The sequence below is a fragment of the Cygnus atratus genome, chromosome 2 (genome assembly GCF_013377495.2).
Source record: "Cygnus atratus isolate AKBS03 ecotype Queensland, Australia chromosome 2, CAtr_DNAZoo_HiC_assembly, whole genome shotgun sequence".
In the NCBI taxonomy this organism is placed as follows: domain Eukaryota; kingdom Metazoa; phylum Chordata; class Aves; order Anseriformes; family Anatidae; genus Cygnus; species Cygnus atratus.
The window spans coordinates 115,485,507-115,499,681 of record NC_066363.1 but is presented as its reverse complement, the minus strand read 5'-3'; the positions used below and the strand labels follow the sequence as shown (position 1 = coordinate 115,499,681).

The 14,175-nt window shown below is 38.4% G+C and overlaps 1 protein-coding gene across 1 annotated transcript in view; it reads right to left on the bottom strand.

The window, feature by feature from the left end:
- Positions 1 to 14,175, bottom strand: part of ASXL3 (ASXL transcriptional regulator 3) — a 126,234-nt gene that overhangs the window by 27,733 nt on the left and 84,326 nt on the right. Inside the window, exon 10 of the mRNA XM_050709124.1 lies at positions 11,568 to 11,731. Coding sequence (XP_050565081.1) covers positions 11,568 to 11,731 — 164 coding nt within the window. The remainder of the gene's footprint in view (positions 1 to 11,567; positions 11,732 to 14,175) is intronic.

The window sequence follows — 14,175 nt, the reverse complement described above, 5'->3', positions numbered from 1 at the left end:
CTTGCTTCAACATGCCAATGCCTTTCTAGACAGAAAGGCTATCAATAATCACATCTCTTGATCTGTTGGCTGGGCTCCTGCTCATACAACTCAGGGTTCTTTCTGCCAGGCTTCTTTGCTGCCAGGATACACTGTTGGCTTACAGACAGCTTGCTTGCCAACCAAGACACCCAGGTTCTTCTGGCCTTTTTTGAAGATGGGTGCAATGTTTCCATTCTCCAGTCACTGGGGACCTTCCTCCATGACGTTTCAAAGATTTAGACAGTGGCCTTGCAAAGACATTAGGACACTCTCTCAGCACCCTTGGATTGCAGGCCATTGCTTCTTATGTATTTCTGTGAGCCAAGTTCTCTCAGGTAATCTTGGCATGGTCCTTATCTACAGCTAGCAGTTCTCCTTGAATGCCTTCACTAAGCTCAGAGGCCTGGGAGACCTCGTTGGTGAAAATGGAGGCAAAGGCGGCATTATTACAGCCTTATGTGTGTTCACAGTCACTACATCACACACCCCATTCAGCAATGGTACCAAATTTTCCTTGTCCAGGCTATTACTACTACTGTCGCAATAGCTGTTCAAGTTGATTTTGATGTCCCTTTCACGTTCCAGCTCCACCTGAGCTTTGCCTTTCTTTACACCACTCTTACATGCTAGGGCAGTTTCAAAATTCCTTCTTCAGCCTGTTCTCACTTCCACCTGCGTTTTTGTGTTGGATCATGGTCATGAGTTCCATTCTTAGCCAAGCTGGTTTCCTGATACTTTTATTTGTTTTTATGAGTATTGGCATGAAAACTTCTAATTCTTGGAGAATGCTCACCTGCCAGCTTTCATGAGCTTGTCTGCCCTTCAGAAATGCTTCCCATGGGATTCCACTCACCAGCTTCCTTAACAAGCTGAAGTTTGCTCACCTGAAGGGTCTATACTCTGCTACTGTCCTTATTCACTCACCTCAGGATCTTGAACTCCACGGTCATTATCACTAAGGCTAGCAAGGCCATTTATTATTAAACCCCCAACCTATTAAACCCCTAACCAGTTATTCCATGCCATTGAACAGCAGATCCATCTGTGCATAAATCCCAGCAGCCTACTCCATTAACCACTATCAAGAAATATCCTGATACCTTCCATAAAACTTGTTGTTTGCATTCCATTGTGTTGCCCTTCCAGCAACATGAGAGATGTTAATGTCCCCCATAAGTAAGGCCACACCTATAGTACTGTGTCCAGTTCTGGGCTCCTCAGTACAAGAGAGAAGTGGACATTCTGTGATTCTAAGATAAAAAACAGGTCTGTGACACAGACTTCCTCTAGCTACTTAAAGAAGAGTATATTGACTTTCTCACCCTATCAAAGAATGGTTGAGATTGGAAGGGACCACTGGAGGCCACATGGTCCAATCCTCCTGCTCAAGGAGGGCCACCTAGAGCTGCTTGCCCAGGACCATGTCCAGATGGCTTCTGAAGACCACCAAGGTGGGAGACTCCACAACAGCTCCGGGCAACCTTTCCAGTGCTCTGTGACCCTCACAGTCAAAAAGTTTTACCTCATGTTCATACGAACCTCCGGTGATTCCATCTGTGTCCATTGCTGCTTGTCCTGTTACATCCTCCCACCAGGTGTGTGGAGGACACATTGATGAGATCCCCCTGAGCCTTTTCTTCTCCAGGCTGAACAGTCCTAGCTCTCAGCATTTCCTTGGAGGAGAGAGGCTACAGACCCTTCATCACCTCAGTGGTCCTTCACCTGACCTCTCCAGCAGCTCCACATCTCTCTTGTACTTGGGAGCCCAGAACTGGATACCATATACGAGGTGTAGCTTCACCAGTGTTGAGCAAGATCAGATGGTATAACAAACTCCTGTCAAAATGTCAGCTATGCCACTGGCCTCTCCTCTGATCCTGACCCACAAGCTCTCAACCAGACTATAATCCACCCCAAAGAAGAGCTGCATATGCATACACTGTTCCTTTACATAGAGTGCAAACCAATCCCCTTGTCTTTCCCGCCTGTCATTCCTGAAGAGAAGCAGATTTTCATCAATGGTAAAAAGGAGACTGAAGCATGTGCAGAAAAAAGGCACAGTATAATATTGGAGATGAGCAGAAAAAAAATAAAGTAAGGGGGGTGGTGAGTGGAAAATGAATAGTAAAAGAGTTGGTAATTACCAAGTTTAATACAAAATGTTGATTTCAGGTCTGGAGGAGACAGATGGTAGGAATGTGAAAGAAGTAATGCAGTTGGAAGCTACAGAACGTTTGAAAAAACACTCAGGACTTGCCAAAAACACAGACACAAAAGGATAGCAACTGTTTCTTTGCCTGAAGATAAGGAACACTTAGAGGCTCATCTCAAACACAAGAATGCATACACACATTTACTCACAGCACTATGACTTTGAAGAAAAATCTGTCCTTCAATCTCCATGTATTTAAGGCCAACAACAATGGAAGAAATTCTGAGTTTAAAGTAGGGATATGGGAGTATAAGAAAATTGCTTCTGAGAAGATGCAACCTTTCATGACCCTTTTGCTGTTGTGGCCACAAAATACTAAAGCTGAGAAGTACAAGAATAATAAGATAGACACATCCAACACAACGGGTTGTGGTAGACAGCAATATGTGAATCTGACTTAAGAGCTGCTCCCAAAGCAACAAACTCATCCACTCCAACTTCATGTTTTAGGTAGATGACATGGAGAAATACTTGCTTACACTATACCTCTCAACTCATAGCAATACTGATGTAATGCAACTTGAGTGCTAATGTTCACTCTGTTTAATTTCTCTTCCATAGGTCTCACATTTTAGCAGCAGAGCGACCCAGAATATGGCTAAATGTTATTTAGTCCTGATGATGAAGTTATCAATCCTTATAAGTAAAACTCTGTCATTCCCATCTGACCACCAACATAGCACAGACAGTTTGTCCTTGAATGCAAAATGAAAAGACAGATTCTGAAAACAGATGGTGAAAGTAATTCTAAATATTACTTCAGTCCTTTAAAAAATAACCAGACTAAACTTAGAAGTAAAATATTAAAAGATGAAAAAGAAAATATCTACTACCATAGGGATAATTGCTTCAGACAACAAGAGGAGAGGAGACGAAAAAGAAGTCTTTTAAAGAAAGAAACAAAGACCTTTTCCATCTTCACTAAAGCAGGAAATATGCCGAGTAAGACTGAAGAATTGCAAACATATGTTTTCAAAATGAAATGTGACTTGTTAATTTAGACCTTGTCTAAATCAAGAAGACAAGTGAGATAGCTATATTCATTCCAATACACTGTAGTGTCAAGAACGACAATAGAATCCAATCTGGTTGGGCTCAGATGCAAGAAATTAAATGAAGAATTTAAGGAGAATAATGAACCCAGCAAAATGAAAAAGAAAAAGCATGTTTTAAAATGAAGCAAAAAGGAAGTAAAATATAAGGAAAATCAGAATATGCAGCCAAGAGTGCCTTCTAACTGCATTCAAATTATGAACATTTTGACTAAAATTTATTTTTCTATTACATCCATCATGTGATTACCAATCCCAAGCATGTCAGAACATGTACCAAACAACAAGTATTTATAAAGGCGCTAGGAGAGGTATGTAAGCCTGGAAAAAAATAAATTAAAAAAAAAAAAAAAAACAAAAAACATGCACTGGCTGTGATCAAGGCAAGCATATACAAAACTTATTTCAGAAAGCAGATTTGGAGAAAACAAAAAAATATTAAATTACCCAACAATAGTGTTGGAGAAGGCACAGAAAAAGCAGTATAAAAGCCAGGGTCTATTCTTCTAGCTTCTGATAAAAATAAAAGATATATGCCTTTGGTCCAGAGAAATAGGAGGCGAGAGGATGTTATATGTAAACATCTAAAATTAGTATATTACTTTGATGTGTCATAAATGAAAATCCTGCATCCTATTGCATTTCTGTAGCCATTAGAAAATTTTGCCTGCCTATGGAAAAAAAATAAAAAAAGGTTGTATGTTCCTCTGACAGGAGAAAACAAGCTAAAGGAAATCTGAGTTGACATAATTTACAGACAAAGAATAGTAATATTCTGAAATAATTGGGAAAAAGCCCTCAACCTCTTTTTGCCTTCGTCTTTAAACAAGGCAAATATAGTGACTAGAGATGTTGAGAGTTATGAAGGGAGAGAGGCAGGCAGGGAGGGAGGAAGAGACAGAGGAAAAAAGAGAAGGAGGAAGAGGGAGAAGAGGGTAAATAAATAAAAAAAAAGAGGAAGAGTGATTGCAGTAAAAGCACAGATGGATCACTTCTGCTTGCTCATCTTTTCACTGCACCTCCATCCACCACCCTTTTATAAGTCCTCTGCTATCTTCAGACTCAGCATTGCAAGACATTCTCTCCACGTAACACCAGTGCAGCCCTACAGTGGCAACACTGGAGGCACTGCAGACCAACTCATATTACTTTATTAGCACTTTGCAAGGAAGGAACAGTTGAAACACTATACCTCGCAGCACTGCAATGCATCCTTAATAGACATATAATTTACATATAATTTGAAGCATGCCAGTCCCTTGTGTCCATATATGTTACCACCACTTATGCCCACATTTTAGTTATACCCTCTTAACACTCATAACACAGCTCATAGTACAACGTCTTTTAAAAAATCATTTCTGAAAGTACTTCCCCACTGGAGGAGAGTTGTTTTATCAATCATTTTCTCTTTTAAAAGTGCTAATAATTCTATCGAATGTAAACAGAACTGGTATTGGCACACAAATGTCCTCTTTTTTTCTTCTTCTTTTTTTATTTATTTTTAACTTTTAAGCACTAAAAGCTGTGTACTGTACTTTATAAAATTTGGAAAGAAGGAGAGGGGAACAAAAGCTTAACTAATTTGAATCTGGAGAACAAACATGAGCCCAGGACCTCTCACACACCAGTAGGAGTTGTGGAAAGAGATACTGCAGAGACAGCCATGGCTCTTGGATTTAGGCTTTCAGCTGGCACAACACCATTGCTGTGCCCTAGTAGATGGTCTAAGCTGAGCCTTGCATCAGAGAAATGCAATTGCAATAGTGCTGCTAACTCCACTGCAATAGTTGTTTGTGAAGGTGTGACATGCTCTAAGTGTGAAAAGAGCTTGTAGCTAAGACTTTGGTGGAAAACACTAGTTCATACTTCTGAAATACAGTGACCAAGCCATCAAAAACAAAACAAAACAAAATATGACACTTAAAAATGTAAAACTTTCTATTTACATATGTAGAAGCACTGATACTGAGGAGGACCTTGGAGGATTACTGCGAACAAGTGAGCAAGCATTCCATTGCTGCCTCCGTCAGAGCAGACAGATCGCAGTGCAATTGCAGTGAGCCCCACTGGACTGCACTAGGGAGGCTAAAGGAGTATTTCTGTAGCTAAGGCCAAGAGGGATGTTGAATTATAATCCTTCAGCCTTCAATCTGCGTAAAGTGAAACTGATGTTTGTTGTTAATTCATGACTGTGAAATGTGCTGATGTATCCATACAGCTGTGTTGAGTAAAAAAAAAAAAAAAAAAAAAGGTATTAACTCCAGCATAAGGACAAAGGGGCCAGCTGGGGGATATAGGCTCTCTGAACAGAGGTGCTCTCTAGCAGAGCTCAGGAATCAGAGCCCCAGGACCTTACTGAAAAGGCAGTTTATATGCTTTGGAATTTCTTCATCCATCCATCCATCCATCCATCCATCCATCCATCCATCCAGATACCTACATTAAAACTACCCTAAAAGCTGTAAAAATAAAGCACATTACAACAGTGCTACGCTGTCCTCATTAACCAACGAAACCAAAGAAAAAAACGTCAGTTAAAGGGAGAAATTTGGTAGAAAATGACCTTCAATTACTACACACACAGGGATGCCAATTTAACAGCTTTTTAATACACTTACATGCAGAGAACATGTTACATTTCACCTTCTTCCTCAAATGTTCTCCTCTGAACCGAGTGTTTTTGTCATAACCCTAAAACTATTTCAGTGTAAAACTCAAACGTACAGGAACATAATAATAAATTAATAATAAATAATAAAATAAAAAATAAATAAAATAATAATAAAAGCTACTGAGTTTCTGCTGATAGAGAATTGAAAAGGACAGCTAAGAGATTGCAGTATTAGCAGAAAAGTAAAATAAGGTAACCATTGAGCTACTACTAGACTATAATACCACAGACAGAAATGTAAAACAAACCTGGGAGTAAATAATACACAAGGACTAATTTCTGCACTGTTTGATTTCCTATAAAGAAAATGCTCGAAAAGTCCGATGGCAAATATCATCTTAACGCACTGATGAAGTTAAGAAAGCGAACAGAAAGATGGTTATACTGCTACAAGGAAAGAAATATGAAAATAAAATTTCACTTCTCTCTTTTAATATATATCTAATATACAGTAAAACATACACTAGACTGTATTTATTTAATTTTTTTGAACTCAAAGACTAATATAAATACCCATTGTCAGAATGGGATATACCCAGCTTCCCTCCTTGTGTTCTATGAGTGGAAGACATTTTTTGTATTATTCATTACCCTCTCTTCCCTGCAGAACTCAAACTGATGTGTCTGGGAGTAGGAGTATTTTGGGCATAACAAAAACAATGTTGCTGTCGTGTAAATGATAGGAACAGGTATTAAGCTAAATTAAACAACATGAAAGCAAAGAGGTTTTGAAATGGAATTCTGTAGATAGCTTCCCCAAATTTACTTCTAACTATTTTAAATAGAAAAAAGAAAATCACTAGCTGGCATCAACCTGTGCATTTTTTCAATGCAAGGTGAGAGGGAACCTTTGCAAGTTGATATAATCAAGCTGAAGTGCCAACATCAACCTAAACTGAGTGGGTGAAGCCAGAAACCTTGAGCTGACCTTGAAAAGACAAGATGCTATAATGGTATTGTGTAGCAACAACACTGGCACTGACCCAAGAGACAGTTATTGTTTAGAGATTCACTGATTTAGAAATAAAAAGAAAGAGATTAAGGTGAGTTTTGACCCATTTTAGAATCTTTTCATCTGTAAGTCATGCTTTTCTGTTTAGTAAATTGGCTTATTATAAACCTGAAATATTTACAGTCAATTCTACAATATTACATGGCTGAAGTATTTCCATGAGAAAATTTAAGTTTACAGTTCTGCTTTTAAGTAACTACTTCAACTATCTATAAATTGTAGACTGATTCAGAAAAAGAGATTGCTAAGTTTCTTTCATAAAACAAGTAAAGCTCAGGCACAGTAAAATTTTTGCCAGGGTATCTTCTGTTGCTTGAAATGCTATTCATGAGTAGGTTTGGTCAGGTATAAGGACACTACAAAATAACACACAGATCTGAGGAGGCTTTGAGATCCTTTGGTTTGCAGGAGGAAATTCCCAACCTATGTGAAAGGGCAGGGCAGGTAAAAACTGTAAGAAGCTCGCATGAACCCAATGCTACCAGGAGAAGAAATACAGGAGTTAAATTTTCAAAGACCAGAATTAGTTAAGCATTTGTAGACTCTGGGAAGATGCCTTTTTTTTCAGAGCCATCAGGAAAGAACATTCTGTGCAGCTCTCTAAGGATGAGCAAAATCACTTAAGCTTTCTGCTGCTGTTCAGATAGGACAGTACTTCATTTCTTGGCAGCTTACTAAATGTACCTACTTGCCTTCCCTTTTCCCATACCCCAGAGTTAAGAGGGGGAATTTGACTCCCCAGTAGCAGCAACATGGCAAGCTGTTGTAGACAAGACATTGTCAGTTGCCGTTTCTTTTCTGCAACCTGCCACACAGACATGTTACTATCCTTGCACAATATTCATTGTTCAATTAATAGTTAGAGATGCTGACGCAGTAGAGCATCTAAATATAGACAGAAATTTTCTGCTTTGAAGATAAATATTTGCTGAGAGATGGTCAGGAAGGCTTCTGTTATACCTAAGTATCAGACTGATGTATTAATATTAGAAGTAGGTATTTCTCTGAAGAAAATTCCATTGTAGCTGTAGAGCATTCTAATTGGAGCTGATCAGAAAAATTCTTTGCTGGGATTTCTGATAAGTGAAATCTTTCTAAAGAGACTTTGCTTTCCACATAGATTCTACGCTCAGATGTTTTATTACTGACAGCTCAGACATCTGTTTCTCATGGGGAAATCCCACACGAGGCTTCTGGATCAGCTGAGCTTTAAGGTCGTTGAGCCCTTCAGACTGTTTAGGCTGACAAAGAGCTCAAAATCAGGATGTCCAGATTGGAGACATGAAATTCCCTGTATCCAGTGATGTAAAATTTTGGAGTAGCCCAATAAACAGACAAGTCTGGTCGTGGCTGCTTCTGTGAACAACATTCACATATTACTTCGCACCAAACCCAAATGAAAGCAAATGAAATCCTTGATGAAACGTTACTACCATGACTGCCAACTTGTTCCAATTTCTTCTTCAGGCATTTTGAATACAGAGAATTACACACAGGCCTCATTGCTACTGAAATAAAATTTAAATTAATATACAAACTGAAATCAATTTCTTGTATGAATAACTGATGATGTAATTTATCTTGTCCTAAGGAAAAAAAAATGATCCTGCACTTCCACTTTGTCAAAAGTCTAGATGGAGCAGGAAAAATAATACTGCCAACATAAGCAGAGTTTTTCTTAACTCCTTCCATTCTGAGACATCTTTCCTAAAGCTCTTTGATCCATGTAGCCATAAAAGGCTCCCTGATAGCAACTGCAAAACTTGAAAGCCAGAGAAAAAAAAAAAACATTTCTTTTGAAGCTTTTGATTTGGACCTAAACTTTTTTTGAACACGTTAGGCTAACCAAGGTAGAGGAAAGTTATTTATTTATAATTACCACTAATACATACAAAAAAAGAAAGAAAGCCTCAACTCCCTTAAGTAATGGTTTCTAAAAATGCTTATTCAAACTGACATATGCGTGACAAGTTTCAGCTCAGTACGATTTAAGGAGGAGGAGTTATACCGCCCAGAAAAATGGTGTTTATGACAGAAATGACAAAGAATCATTCATCATAGGGATTTTCTATGTGGAGCAGTAATAAAGCCTAAATGAGACTGCACTTCATTAGTAATTTATTTCACAGATCACTATATATATACAAATAGCATAACTCTATTACATTTTTATAGTGCCATTCATTACAGTACTTCACATACTACATCCACATGACAACACAGAAACGCAACTCTCTCTGGGGAAGACAGCAGCCGTCAACTGCAGGGCAGCACACGGAGAGGAAACGCACCACAGCCAGAAGAGCAGAAGTAGCAATGCTCACATGAAGCAAGAAAACAACAACAGAAAACAATGAAACTGAACCCCCAGAGATGGGCAGCTAAATCGAGGAATAGTTTTACAGCATTTTTGCTTGATTGATGCCCCATTTGATTTAGGGAGCAGAATTAAAAGAGGAAGACCGAAAGTCCCTGGCGTATCTGGTAAGAGCAACTAGCATCAGAGATGCTCACCAGAACTTCCTGGCTGGAATTTGCTCTTGTCCTCACTTGATCCTTGAGCACCACACTGGTGTTTCCCACTTACCTTACAGGAAGGAAAAGCACATCAGTTCAATTGCTTTCATCAGTCCATATCTAGCACGTTACTCTTTAGGCATAGCAAAGGACATAATCTCAGATATCAAAAAAGAGATCAAATTCTCTATTACAGCCTTTGCAAAGTGAGAACTCTGGGCAGATGATTGCTACTTTACTCCCCACCAGGTAACAATCCTTCAGCTATCACACTTGGAGGCCACACATTTACATTAATCCTCCAGAGGTGAAGGAAAACTTCTGCCTTCCAAATATATTTTAAAATATGGTATTCTGTACAAACCCGCAGAATACTGGGAGAAGAACAGAGATAGAAAGACACCTGTATGTGTTGCATGACAACTCTTTTTTGTGACTAGTTCTCTTGGGAAGTAATACTATCCAACTACATAGTGTTGGACCTTTGAAATAACACTTGTAATGTGTGCATTATGTGAACATTTTCTGAAATACTAATCAAAAAGAAATGCATTGCCTTTACGTAGTGATTTTAAATTAATTCTCTTGATTTTCTTGCCAAAATCTGTGCTGTAAGAAACCTATTAAGAAGGGAATGGCCTGTCAGTTTTAGAGCCTCTGTGTTTTAATAAATTTTCAAGTAAGAAACTTTATAAATAAGGCCACAGTGCTTGCAATTGAATGCATGAACACTGTAATTTATGATGCTTGGAGAGAAAACATGATTTTAACTAGAAGATATTCAGTAAAAGGTTTGCTGGGCACAAAGTTAAAATCTGTTTTATGCAGGGAAAAATGTTTTCTTAAAATTTGTCAGTACTGGTTTTGACTGCCTTGTAGGAGCTTGAGAATAAATACATTTATATTGTTTCTCCTTTGGCTTTGTATTTTTAGTGTTCTCTTACAAATATTCCATTATGAAAGTGCATTACTTTAGTCCATAACATACAGTATGCAATTGGGTAAGAGGCTGAGTAAATGCACATCAGTACAATTTTTCATTCTCTTTTTATCATACAACGTTTTCCCTTGTGTTACTGTGGTAGAAGCTACTGAGTAACAGCTTAAGGAATGAACTCACACCATTTTTCATACCGATTTAAGATCAAGGTTTTAATCATTTTTTTAAGAGACCTGCATCTCTAGTTAATAAATAAAAAGTGAGATACTGACCATCTGCAAAAAAATCAGTGCCCTAATTGAGTAGGTTGCCTAAGAATGTGTCTGAAAAAGTACATGAGTAGCCCCCACTGAGATCGGTAAGCCTGTTTACCTCTGGAAGTCAAGCAAATGTGTGACTGAAATTGGTGCTGGCCCTCTGTGCTACTTTAACTGCTAGACATGGGAAAGATTTCTTCTTGCTCTGAGAAGCCTGCAATCTAAACAACAAATGCGCAAAGGACTAAACCTTGTAGGAAACAACACAAAGTTGTACTTTTATTTCTATGCTTTTACTCCTCAAATCTTTCTTCTTGACATAACTGATTAACAACCAGTATGAGCCTAAAGCTGTGAGCCTGGAACAAGAAGTTCCTTATAAAAAAGTATGAATGAATAGACTCAGTGCACTGGGACTGAGCAGACACATGTATAGGTATGTGTAAAAGGGTAGGAGGAGAAAAAGCCAACAGAACTAACACTGACCTAGGCATTGCTGGTAGAGTGCCCAGGAAGGTCAAAGATGAAAAAAAATGTGACATAATAGTCTTGAAGATGAGAAGTTTATCTACAACATTGTAGATAAAAAAAAGCTGATTAAGAGATTTGACAAGTTTGGAAGATATGCTGGCCAGTTTCTATTTTGGCAAATCAGGGAGCTGCAGTTTTCAGAAAGAAAGGAAGCAGAAGCTGGTCGATGCTGAGGTAAAATTTACACTTATTCTACCTCCAACAGTTTTACCTAAAAGTATTTACCTAATGAAGAAATTTTCTTCTTACTCTTTTCTAGAGCAATTTCTAGTCGACCAAGTCAGCCCATGTAAACACACTCTAAAAAAGTCTCAGTAAGTATATAAAGAAATTTTGCATGTTTCTACTTACCTGCCTGTCTACTTCTGGAAGCAAAAGAAGGAGGTATTGTTGAAAGTGCTGAGGTAAAGAAGCGAAGGTGTGTTTGTTTATTAAAGCCCTCAGGTTGGTGTTCACTAGAATAGATCCTGGTGTTTCTATGTCAATATCCTCAGCTTTGGTCCATTTCAAATGTCCTGGAGTGAATAAACAAGAAATAACTTTAAACATAAATAAAGGAAGAGAATAAGAACAATTACTCGTGTTAAGCTTTTAGCTTTTATTGTGTAATACAGCAAAGTCCACAGAAACAGTACTCTGAGAGAGGTAACAGCCTTTTCTAGGTGTGTAACAGCTTCTTTTATATTCCCTGTATTTGTTTCTTGAGTTCTTGCAGGACCTATGTTCCAGTCAACATCACAATAGACACATCCTTACTTCCAGCTCAAGAGATCAACTCAGCTCAGCAGAAGCAGCAAAGTTTCTTGTAATGTCATCAACATAATTCTATGCATCTATTTCCAAGCAAAAGACTGTTTTACAAGGCTGATGTCAATCAATCATTACAGAGAGCTGCTCTTGGGCCTATGCTCTGCATCCACAGACCACTATGGCCTGCCTAACTCATTCCACCTGCTAGAAACTACCTGTGTGAATAGACAGTGATCACAGAGATGAGAATATTTACAGGGTTAATTTAGTGTTTGAAAACACGCATTTCTCAGAATTTTTGCAAGAACCTGTGATCTAAAATGGTAAACACAGAGAAGGCAACAGCAAGAATTATCAGAGGTCTACAAAACAGGGTCTGTGAGGAAAAATAAGACACAGGCTGCACAGAAGGAAGGGGAAAATATATAAAAGTCTGATACACAGGGGTAAAGACCAATGTCTTTTTACTGACCACAGCGGATAGCAAAGTTAATGAGCTTAAACTCTTACGCAGTAAGAAATATTACTGGTAAGATATGGGGAAAATAAAGCTTTTAACCACATATGACAAGAAGACACCAGATTAAATCCATAGGGAGGCATTGCAATTTCCATCAGTGGAAAACTTTTAAGAATTTGTAGAGAAATATCTGCCAGGAGTGACAGATGTATAGCTGATCTTGCTCTGTGACTGACAAACAATTTAGATGACCACTGGATGACCTGCCTGGCCTCATTTTGTTTTATTTCTATGATAATATTACAAGATACCTTATAACGTCCTTTGAAAAGCAACTGACTAGTGCTGCTTCAGGATATATACGTACTTCCATAACCCTTTTTGCCTTCCAGTCTTAACATACTACAATACTCAAACAGAAATGGAAGAAATGAGGAGGCCAGGTGGCCAGAACAACTTAGAGACTTCTAACACTTCCCAGGAAACTCCTCCAGGCTTTGGTTTGTTGTTCTTCCAAATATTTAAGTGATGCTTCAACAGGGGTCTTGACTAGGTCATACCCAAAGTCCTGCAGAATCTCTAAAAAAACAATTGCAGGGAATATTCCACTGCTATGAACACTGATGGTACTCAACATTCGCATAGCCCTTTGCAGCAAGAACTACAACTGATATACTCCCCTTCAGTCACAGCCTCCCACAAACATTCTTGCAATTTCCTTTTACTTATTAGCAAACAATAGTAACTGAATGAAACAAGGATCACTTTGCATTCAGCATAGGGTAACCTTTTCTAACACACATTTTCAACATACTGTATTTCAATACTGCAAAGACTCCATTACAAACAAATGAATGCCCTGTTAGAAACGACAATTGTGTAGAAGTGCTCATTTTCATGAATGCATCACAGTAAACTGTCCTTACCATCTGTTCCACCCACCAAATATAAATGCAAAAAGAACACAATCCCCAAGTGTAACACAAGTAGTATGATGTATCCAAATTTAATGCCTGTATGTATACTCCTTCCTTTATTCAGTACAGAATACACTTCCCCATCTTTTAAGTAACTCCAAACTGGAGCAACGTTTTCCCCGGCTAATGCTTCATATTCTAAGGAAAGCCATACATATGTAGATGATCCAAACTAAACCAAAATGTATGATTGCAAAGTCAGTAACATCTTACATTGGTAGATATTTTCATGGTGTTAAGAGACCAAGAGAGTAGTAGAAACTCAGGCTTAATTCTGGGTGCCAGAGTTACACATTTTCTGATTTATTTGACTGGCTACCACTTACGGGCTACTACGGCAGCTTTACCAACTTGTTGAAGAAATATGTATACTATTCCTACGATAACAGACCTCACTGTAGATGGCCAGCATTGCCATACTCAACTAAACCAAACCAAACAAACAAATGCCAAAAGAAAAACAAACAAACAAACAACAACAACAAAAAAATACCACCAGAACAAATTCTCTCTCCTGCATCCTTCCTAGCTTTAGGACCTTTGCTGTAGGTCTTGAGTTTGTAGTGAGATTTAGGGAAATGTTTGGGAGTAGCATGGAAAGTAGCCACTCTCTGGAACTTGATCATATGCCTCTACTGTATAGCTACTTGTAACTATGAGGGAGAGAAGGTTATGACAGAGCATATGCCAGTGCTTTTCATATTGTTTTTCTACAGAGAACGACATTTTGAATCCCTATGTAGCTGCTACCATAGTCTGGGGGACCACTGGC